We start from the raw sequence: 10070 nt of genomic DNA on the forward strand, positions 1-10070 counted from the left end.
TACTACTAGCTACTCCTTGGTTACTCCAGGAAAAGTTTGGATGGTGCCTCCATCCAGGGTTGTAAGTGTTTGAATACGGGTTGAAATTCCGCTGGGCACCTTGACATACATAGAAAATAGACGCTGGATTAGCTGGACAGTTCTCATACAAGTGGTTATCTCCACAATAGACACAAGATATATATGAAATTTATAAAACAGGAGAGGGTTCAGGTATCGCCGAAATTGTGGTTTTGGTTTCCTTCTCCATTGTCAATTGCTTTAACATTTGGTTCATAGCCGCCATTTGGGCTTACATTGAAGCTACTGTGTCTAACTCAAAGACTTCGGCTGATACTTGCTTCTTTGGTAATGACCTTCTTATTTCACCTTGGTCATTAATGTCTGTCATCTTATTCAAGATATCAACGATCTCATTTACCGACTTCTCTAACAACGAGCAATTGGCTGCGGTGTTCAACATAATCCTTGATGAACGATCCAATCCTCTATAGAATTCTTCAATCTGCACACATGCGGGCAATCCATGGCTCGGGCATCTTCTAAGTAACTCCTTAAAACGCTCCCAAGCTTTTTGAACTACTTCGTTCTTCTTCTGTCTAAAAGACACAATGTCCTCTCTAAGGTCTGCGTTCCTGGTCAAAGTGTGGTACTTTGCCAAAATTTCTCTATCAGTTCCGCCCATGTGTTGATAGATTTTGTTCTAACACATTTAGCCAAGTCCTTGCACCATCCCTGAGAGAAAAAGGAAACATTTTTAATCTTAGTGCATCCTCAGAGACACCAGAAAGTTGAAATGCATTAGCTATTTCAATAAAGGATTTGAAATGGGAGTAAGGATCTTCGTTAGTCAATCCTCCGAACTGGACCATCGTCTGTAACATCTGGAACATGACTAGCTTGAGCTCGAACTGTGCGGCTTGGGGTAAAGGATTATTTATCCCTGAATTTAGGTTTTGGAACGCATGAGTGACATAATTCTGCATGGCTACATCTCGATTATCTCCTAGAAATATCAGATTAGGAATTTCTCCTGCTCGGTTTGTTGCTCCTTCACCTGCAATATCTCCATTCACAGGTAGATTTTGTGGCGGTGGAGGATCTTGTGGATTTCTATTCATCTTGATGGTCTCTTCTTCTTCAACTTCTTTCTCTTTTTTACTTTCTTTCTCTTTTCTCAACCTCTGCTCATGCCTTCTCCTCTTAAGGGTTCTTTCAAACTCTGGATCAAAGGTCAACCAACCAGACCTTGTGCTCATACACAACTCCCATAAAGGTTAGATATAACAATTAAGTCCGATGACAGAGGTATGCAACAATCACACACAATGAAACAATTCACTTGAAAAGAATATGATTTGAAAACTTAAGTCTCCGGCAACGGCGCCAAAAACTTGTTAGGATTTTCTCTACCTTTAAAAAGATTAGAGACTCGTGCAAGCCCACACGATCACAAGTAATACTCGGAAGTAATCCAAGGTCGAATCCTCAGGGACTTGTTGCTTTTCAAAATCAAGTAATGCAGTGAAATGGTTCAAATATGCAATTGTGATTTAGGAAGAAAAATGTGATGAAATGTTGTCGTTTGGGATTTTAACTAACAAGCAATTTAATGAAACTCAACCTCCTTGTCTCCTACCTTAGGTTTGATGCAAAACCTGGAAAACACACTATGTTGGGAAAATGCACCAGGCGCAATTCCTGACTTTTCTTGGGATTTGAGTTCTACTCTTTCACTACCGCTTTTGGTTGTTGCAGAGGCTAGGGTAACCTACAATCATATTCCTATGTGTGATTACAATCGTAGAGAATATCTACCAACTCATTTGTATTATGGGTCAATGGATGGTGAGATTAGAATATTTTCAAACTATGTTTATGATATCCTTATTGCCGGAAATTCCTTGTTTGCCATAAATCGAACTCAAAATTGGGGATGGGTGAAGCTTCTTCTGTGTTTGGAAATAGCGGGTGGCTGTGTTATCCGCCCGGACAACAAGTCAAGGTAAGCTTCCAAAGCTCCCTCCTGCCCGCTGACTGGCCACGTTACTGAGATCCTAGGAACAGCGGATTTTGAGCCCCTTTCTTATTATTAGTAAGATAGGGCGGGGCTAGCCTATGCCTATGACCATGTTTTATGGCTTATTCCTAAGTTAGTGTATAAATCAAGTTCCCACTGGCCAAATGGAAAAAAGACGTAAACAAAAGTTTTTACATCCATGTTAAAAATTTCTTATTTGCGAATGGGATATTCGTTGGGAAAAATTATCGGTTTTAGAATTAATTTTAATTATTTTATAATTTAAATAATAAAAAAAGTGTAAGAAATACATATTCAATATTTTTAGAATTATTATTTAGTAGTATAAATCATTAGTTTTTTAAAATTTTAATATTTTATTCACAATATAGTAAATATGTAAATAAAAATATATATCATTTATTAAAAAAAAATGGAATAAGGGACAAGGTTGGGCCATACATCTCCTATTCATGGAGCGGGGATCCAACCCTGCGAAAATTTTTGTCATGCCTAATATAGAAACATGAAAATAAAAATTTAGAGAGATGTAAATAAACTTTTGAAAGAGAAATTTTAGAGATAAAAACCAAATTCAAAATATATTTTTAGATAAACTAAATAAATACAAAGAGAAATAAAAGATATAGTGAAAAAAAATTCAATCAGAAAAGAAAATATAGTTTTTAGAGGAAGTGTTAGAAAAAAAAATTAAGAGAAAAAATAAATTACGGAAAAAAAGTTATAAAAGACAAAATTTTTAGAGATAAAACTTTGATAGAAAGAACTATGAGAGTGATCTATTAGAACAAAAAAACAGAAAAACAAAATACATGGATAAATTTGAAGAGAGAGAAATAATAATAAATATTTAAAATACTAAAATTTTAGATAGAGAAAAATAAATTTTTCAGAGAGAAATTCATGCAGAAAACAAATTTAGAGTGGAAAAGAAATTTGTTATAGGTAGAAGAAAAATAAAATTTGAGTATTAGGAGAAAAATGAGATTTTAAAAAATAGAAATATATTTTTAATTTTTCTTTTCTAATTTACATAAAATTTAAAAATCATTTTTGAAAAACAAAAAATAGATAATTCAACTGATTATCAAATAACTGTTCGAAACTAAAAACCAAAAAATGAAAAACAGAAAACGAAATGGGTCGAGCCTAAGCAATTTGGATTAGAGTGGATTGACGCTTCCAACATATACTTCATCGATTGCCCCGTGGCAGGTAATTTTGGTACCCCCAACGCCTGGAGTAAGCACACAAATACAAACTTAAACAAAACTTTTATTTTTAGTCTTTGGTTTTTCCATTTGAATTTTCAATATATAATTTGTTTTGCAGCATTGTACTCGACGAATCTATATGCAAAAAGTTCTCTTTCCACGAATCTATATTTTAATTTAACTTCAAATGAATTCCACTTTTCCAACTTATATTCACTCAATATAACGTACATCTGTATGGCTAACATTAGATTAATTCAACGGTAATGAGTATTTGTCCAATTCTCTTGTCCAAATAATTGCTCTTTTGTTAGGGTACCATTCACCTCTCTTGTCAAAATTGGTTGTATCAATACATCCAAAACCTATTTATTAATATTTCCAAAGCCTATAAAAAAAAGGTGTGGATTACTATGAAAGTAATCCAGTGGGGGTTTGGTTTCTAAAACTAAAAATATAGATCATTTAAAAAATTTTTTAGTGCAACAAATGGGGTGAGAATTCAAATACCTTTGGATCGGAGATATGTGCCTAAACCAATCAGTCATGTTCAGATTGGCTAAGTAATTTAATTAATACATTACGAACAGTCTTAAAAAAAAAAAAAAGAGGAGTTCGTTTTATTTTATATTCAAATTAAGCTTCATCAAAATCATTCCAGTAGTATTATTTAGATGAGGTTTCAATTTAAATGTCAAGATCTTAAACTTATAGAAATATGGAAAAATTGTTGATATCATAGACATTTGGAAAAAATAATAAAAAATTAAAGAGATAGATGAACAATTTAGAAATGTTGATTCAGCTGGTTGGAGGCCATTTATGGCATGCCACTTGCTGAGAACATAAAAGCCACAAAAATAATGGAAAGTGATAGAAGTTTAGCTAGCTCAGCTTATACCATCCGAGCCGACTAAACAATGCATGTGAATCGACTCTCATTTTGAGCATTAGATCGAATTGTGACTGATTTGACTGTCAGAGTGCTAACCTAGTTTTGCAAGTTCTTCGAGAGTGCTTCGGAGGCGTATTCCGATCTTAGTAGATTTCAAGCTTGATCAATTTTCAGATGAAGCACACTTATTATCTATATTACTTGAACCCATTGACATAGAAAAATATCGATAGCAGATAAAAATTTCATACATGGTCGTTTTTGATAAACCGAAAATATGAACAAAACATTTGTTCCTAATGTAATCAAATAGTTTTTAGCCCATGCACAACACATAACTAGGTAGCACAAGTAGAAAAGATTAAAAGACTTCCACACTTATTATTACGCAACAGAAATTGGAACAGATCATGCATTCACAGTCACGTGAACATGCCTTATTTGCATGACATAACAAAACATAATAGATCATTAGATTGTGGCATAATTTTGATGTCCTCCATTGTTGTCGACGACAGAAGGCAGTGCTGCAAACGTTGTATTAACAAACAGCAGCAACTTGAGGTTACCACTTACATATTTTGAACTAATGTTCCACACATCAACTGGATGACCTTTTTCATCATTCAGCGTAACTTTGTCCTTAAACCGTCCATTTCCGCAGTCTGCTCGCTGAACTGCTTCCGACAGATCACTCCAACTATTTTGCAGAGACAGAACTTCTGCATTTGGCTTGTGGTTGTTTGGAACTGCAATCTGAATCATTCTGAATCTCGCAGCCTCAGAAACAACCTGCACGGCCACCACAAGCGCCTTTGCGACGTCGGTTTGAATGTATTTGGTGCCCGTGCAGCCGTACTCGTACAGCGCTGGAAGCAGATGGTTGAGGCTTGTGAGCCCAAGATCAAGACTGCGGCGGTTGGCTCCGTACTTTTCGAAATCTGGGTAACCGCCATCGAATGGAAGGCTTTTTTGCTGCGTTGGATTTTTGAATACGTATTGGGTAGCACGAACAGCAACTGGGTCACTAAAATAGTGGTATGCAGAACAGCTTGGGTTTGGGGTGTAGTACCCGAGAACATAAACGTTTACTAGATCTATAGCGAGGCCAATGGTGATATTGGTACTTGCAATACTGATTTCTATGAAGCGATTTTTATCTATAACATTGGCGCGCAGTAGAGGTATGTTGCACACTTTCTTATTGTCGCGTAAAGCGATTCTGAAAGTATTCAGGGAAGATACATAGGAGTCGATATTGGTTGTTGAGATGGTGATTCTGCGCTGCCCCTTGACAGTATAAGTAGGAGCTGCGAGAAAGATGGCGAGAAATAGCAAACAAAACACAAATAGCTTCCTCATTTTTTCAACTTGGATTGGGTTGGGTTGGATGCCTGCCATTAGAACATCTCAAGGCTATACTTTTTATAGCCAACTTTTACAAATATATTGTTTTTTTTTAATATGTTAAGGATAATTGTTTGTGCAACAAATGTGGTCGAGGTGAACCACTTGAGCGAGCTGGGAAAAACCTGTCCAAGGACACAAATTAAACACTCGAATGCTTAAGTTAGTAAAAAAGTCAATCTTGATATTAAGATCGAGATAGGATCAAATACCTGACTGCAGAGTGGGGGCCTCCTGTGTATAGGTTTGGGTGTCTTACAGCATATCTAACAATCGGTTAGTCGTCTCAGATTTCTGTTGTTCCTGTTGGAGATGGTTGTTCTGGTCGTACGGAGTTTAGGTTCTAGCACACACTCGTTTGATCGAGTAGAGCTAGTTGTTCCCAAGACGGAATACACCACCCCTCAACCCAAAGTTTTAAGCTGATGGATTGGATAAATTTAATTCGTAAATTGGATATGTAACAAAATATAACATTACATAAAAAGTTTCAAAAGGACACTGTAATGTGTGGTCGATGTCTGATATAATAAACTTGTGTATATAAATTATAAACAGTAAATATCTTGAAAGAAGTCCAATTGGGTCAATATTAACCTTAAACTTCAATTTCATAAAATTAAATCCTAATCTTGAATCGGGCGTTGTTATAATACGACGATACTATATTGCAAATATTGTTTCTAATAATTTGTGTTGATGCTTTTTAGTAATTAAATAAATTTTTTGCATTATTGGTTGATAATTAATTAAGTTTTTCAACCTTATTTTTTCCTTGGTTTTGTTGTTAGGTTAATAGTATTTTTGTGATTTAGTTTAGATATTTCTTTGATAATTATTATTTTTTTTGGATCGAATTCTTTGACATGATGTTGAGTGCTTTGTTAATTGAATTATTTATTATTTATTTGGGTGGCTCGCGAAAGTTTTTAAGTGTAATTAATTAAAATGGTTCTTCAAATTTAGAGTTTAAATTGATGAAAAAATACAAATTTAAGGTTAAGCTTAAGTCACCGATTTTAAGTTCAACGTATCAATTGAAGGTATGCCAGAGATCTCAAGTTTTACTTTTAATGGGTGTGTCATGGTAAATGAAGAGGTATATAATATTACTTATATTATTTTGCCCTTATATATTGACTAACTATATTATTTTACTTGTATTGCAAAGTTTTCACAATGTTTATGGTGAATTATTTTCTAGCCTCGGGTTGGATCGAGCTTTCAGAGTGAGCTTAATGAGGAAAGTCCTACACAAAAGAAAAAGACTGAGATCATCCCGCATAATTGTCAGCTGTTAAGTTGGTGGCCAATTAATTAGAGGACTGCCTTAGGTTCGATTTCGCATCACGGCGCATGGCGTTTTCATCAACAAATGGAAATATGATTGAGCTGTCAGGTCATAGTTGGTCGAACTTCAAATGTCAGTCACTTCGTGCTTTTAAGAATACTAGGAAAGATCTAACATACCCAACATTTCCTAACTCTCCATGTAGCCTGGCTTAGTTTATTCTTCTACATTGACCCCTTCTCTCGTGAATTAGAAGTTGAAGAGATGATATGACAGTTGGTAGAGCAACTCGAGGTTTCATATTGTTTGCCATGGTTAAATGAAAACAAGTTGTTGCTGTTTGATTCGGTCCTTAATCGTTTAAAATTTTAATTTGGTCTTCTAGTTATGGAATGTTTAATTTCAATCAAATCCCACTGAATATTTAAAGAAGGATGATATATCAATTTGAAAATTTGTAATTTTTATAAGTCTGTCGATTCTTAATATATTAAGTTGATGAATTTATTATAACAAGGAGCAATTTTGAGTGAAATATATTCTACCGAACAAGTTATTTTATTTCTTTATTTATTTTTAATGGATGAGTATTGTTAAAGATCCCACGTCAAAAAGGTCAGGGGACCTAATAATATTTTAAGATAAATGAACTATCCCTCCTATTGTCGATTGATATTGAAAAGAACTCATGAATGTTTATAAGTATTATGTCTATTTCATCAAATTAAAATATAGAATATTTTCCATTGAAAGAAATTAATTTTGACATAATATGATTATTTTGTCAATTAATATTTACATTTTGTCACAACTACAACTTTAAAAAATTCAGTATATGAAGTATGAATTGAAACTTGTAAAATATGGGAACCAAATTGGAAAAGGAAACCACCTAAATTTAAAGACTTAAAACACATATTTAGCCTGAAAAAATAAGTCAGTGTACAGTACGTGTATCATTTATTTTTTAAAACCTCAAGTTTTCTTTCACAAGTGAGTTAATTTATCATTCTTATTTGTATCTTAAATTAAAGTGTAGTAAAATAGTTTATTTTCAAATTAACCTATACATCTATCTAAATTTTAACTCAAAATGAGTATATATGTAATTGCTATTTGAAAAATTATAATTCTTTCAAAATAACGACATGGATAAGTGATAGGAATGAGATTGTAGTTCCAATGAGTGGTATACATCCACAAATTACAATATCAAATATTTGAAACCCTTCAAATTCAAAATAATTTTTATTTGACAATACCCGTGATAGGGTATGACTTTTTGTGGAAAATTTTCAAAAATTTCAAATATTTGACATTGAAATTTATGGATGTAACTAGCTAAAGTCCTAAAAGATGGTACCCACGAATTGGGACTACATCTCATTCCTATCACAATTATATATATGGAAAATTTTCCAAAATGTTTCAGCAAATATATATATATATATATATATACACGGCTCATTTGATCGGCTCTTTATAGACAAATTTGGGATTTCCAATCCCAGATAAGATCGGTTCAGGATCATGGGACCAAAATAAAATATCTTGAAATTTAATTATGCTGAGACAACAAAGAGTTTATAAATGCAAATGATTTTCTAAGAGGCTTTATGTTGGTTCTTTTAATTTCATCTTAAAATGTCTCAAATCAATAAAATTAGTTGTATTTAGCTTATATACTCCTTAGTTATCTTCCTCTTGTAACTTTAGTCATATTTCAAACACTTGATATATGTTCCTTTTTTAAGTTTAGATATTAGGTATTTTTCTTAGAAATTACTAAAAAATAACAATATGCAATAAAGTTATATTAACGTGTCAATCTTATCTTTCCCTCTTTCCCTGTTGAACATTTTTCTACCCACGTGAATATCTTACCCATATCGTAGCCTATCACGTAACGATTGGTTACATCAATGATTCCAAATAACATATGGACAAATTTTGTACCACCAGAAAAAAAATTGTTATAAAAAAATGATTTTCGTTAATTTGATAGGTTGATAAGAATTAAAAAGTAATTTAAAAAAAAAAAAAGAAAACTCACGAAGAATTCTATTAGTTTCATGTAATTAACTTATAGAAAGAAAACAAAAAATTAGGTGGTCGAAGTATTAGATACCTAATATTTTAAATTTTAATATAATTAGTTTGACTGCAAGTGATATCTATATCTTTAGAGTTAAAGATATAATTATGTTTAAGGTTTATTTTCACATTTAATTTTATTTAAAATAATTCTTAATTTAAGTTAATAAAGTGATTAAAATTCATTTATATGTACTTAATTCAATATATTTTTAATTTCTTGAACAACAATAATATCTATCATATATTTTCCTCTTTTGTAAAATATTCTAAAGATTTATTCCATTTTTATCTACACTAATTGTCTATTTTTCCTAAATAAATACTACAATTTTTAAATTCAATTAATAAATTTTAATATTTAAATAACTTGTTTAAAAAATATTACTTTTATTTTTTAAAAGATATAATTTATATGGTTCTTGGTATCCCAAAGCCCTTTTGTATGTGTTTTGAAATTTATGGAACTAATGTATGTTCAAATATTTATTTAGGTAGAAAATATGAATAGAGAGATACAAGTTACGGATTCAAATAGATGGTGTTTTCTAAATATATAAACATATTATTATTTTTTGTTATTCCTGACAAAAAGCTAGTAAGGGATTCAAATAGATGGTGTTTTCTAAATATATAAACATATTATTATTTTTTGTTATTCCTAACAAAAAGCTAGTAACTAAACTTAAAGAATTGATAAATATATATTAGTGAGTGAAATCTGTTTTAACTTGAATCAATAAATGTCTTGGAATTAATTCAAAAAATGGTTGATCCCTTATAAAAAAAGAAACAAACAAATAATATATGCCGAGAATCTACCAAAGTGAAAATAAATTAATAACGAAGTGAAATTTCTTTAAACGAAAAACTGTGAAGTTAATTATATTGATGGAAAATAAAAAAGAAATCCAAATATATCCCTATCACATCATTATAATAATTAAAGTAATAGACAAAAGTACTTGTTCGGACCACTTACATAATAGCAAAGGCTGAAGTGAACTTACACGTGAAGAAAAGTTTTATTTGTGAAGTACAACAAAATGTATGGTATGAGTGAAGCTCGTAAAGCCAACAAAATAAATCTCATATTTAGAAGCCGATGAAAAGCAACTATAAGTTATA

The 10070-nt window shown here is 31.9% G+C and overlaps 1 protein-coding gene and 1 non-coding gene across 2 annotated transcripts; one reads left to right on the top strand and one right to left on the bottom strand.

Moving 5' to 3' along the window:
• Positions 1 to 521: 521 nt before the first annotated feature.
• LOC148210021 (small nucleolar RNA R71) lies at positions 522 to 628 on the top strand. Its single transcript, XR_015792476.1, has one exon. It is a non-coding gene; the product is annotated as a small nucleolar RNA R71 (small nucleolar RNA).
• Positions 629 to 4508: 3880 nt separating this feature from the next.
• LOC111024927 (ribosome-inactivating protein cucurmosin) lies at positions 4509 to 5564 on the bottom strand. Its single transcript, XM_022302746.2, has one exon. The coding sequence runs from the start codon at positions 5549 to 5551 to the stop codon at positions 4622 to 4624; it is 930 nt and encodes a 309-aa protein (XP_022158438.2). The 5' UTR covers positions 5552 to 5564; the 3' UTR covers positions 4509 to 4621.
• Positions 5565 to 10070: the final 4506 nt, after the last annotated feature.

This window comes from Momordica charantia, assembly GCF_013281855.1.
Source record: "Momordica charantia cultivar OHB3-1 chromosome 7 unlocalized genomic scaffold, Mcharantia_2.0 BLBB01000007.1, whole genome shotgun sequence".
Taxonomy (NCBI): domain Eukaryota; kingdom Viridiplantae; phylum Streptophyta; class Magnoliopsida; order Cucurbitales; family Cucurbitaceae; genus Momordica; species Momordica charantia.

Excerpts from the sequence above, each read along its gene's own strand:
- LOC111024927 (XM_022302746.2), bottom strand. The coding sequence starts at position 5,551 with ATGGCAGGCATCCAACCCAACCCAATCCAAGTTGAAAAAATGAGGAAG.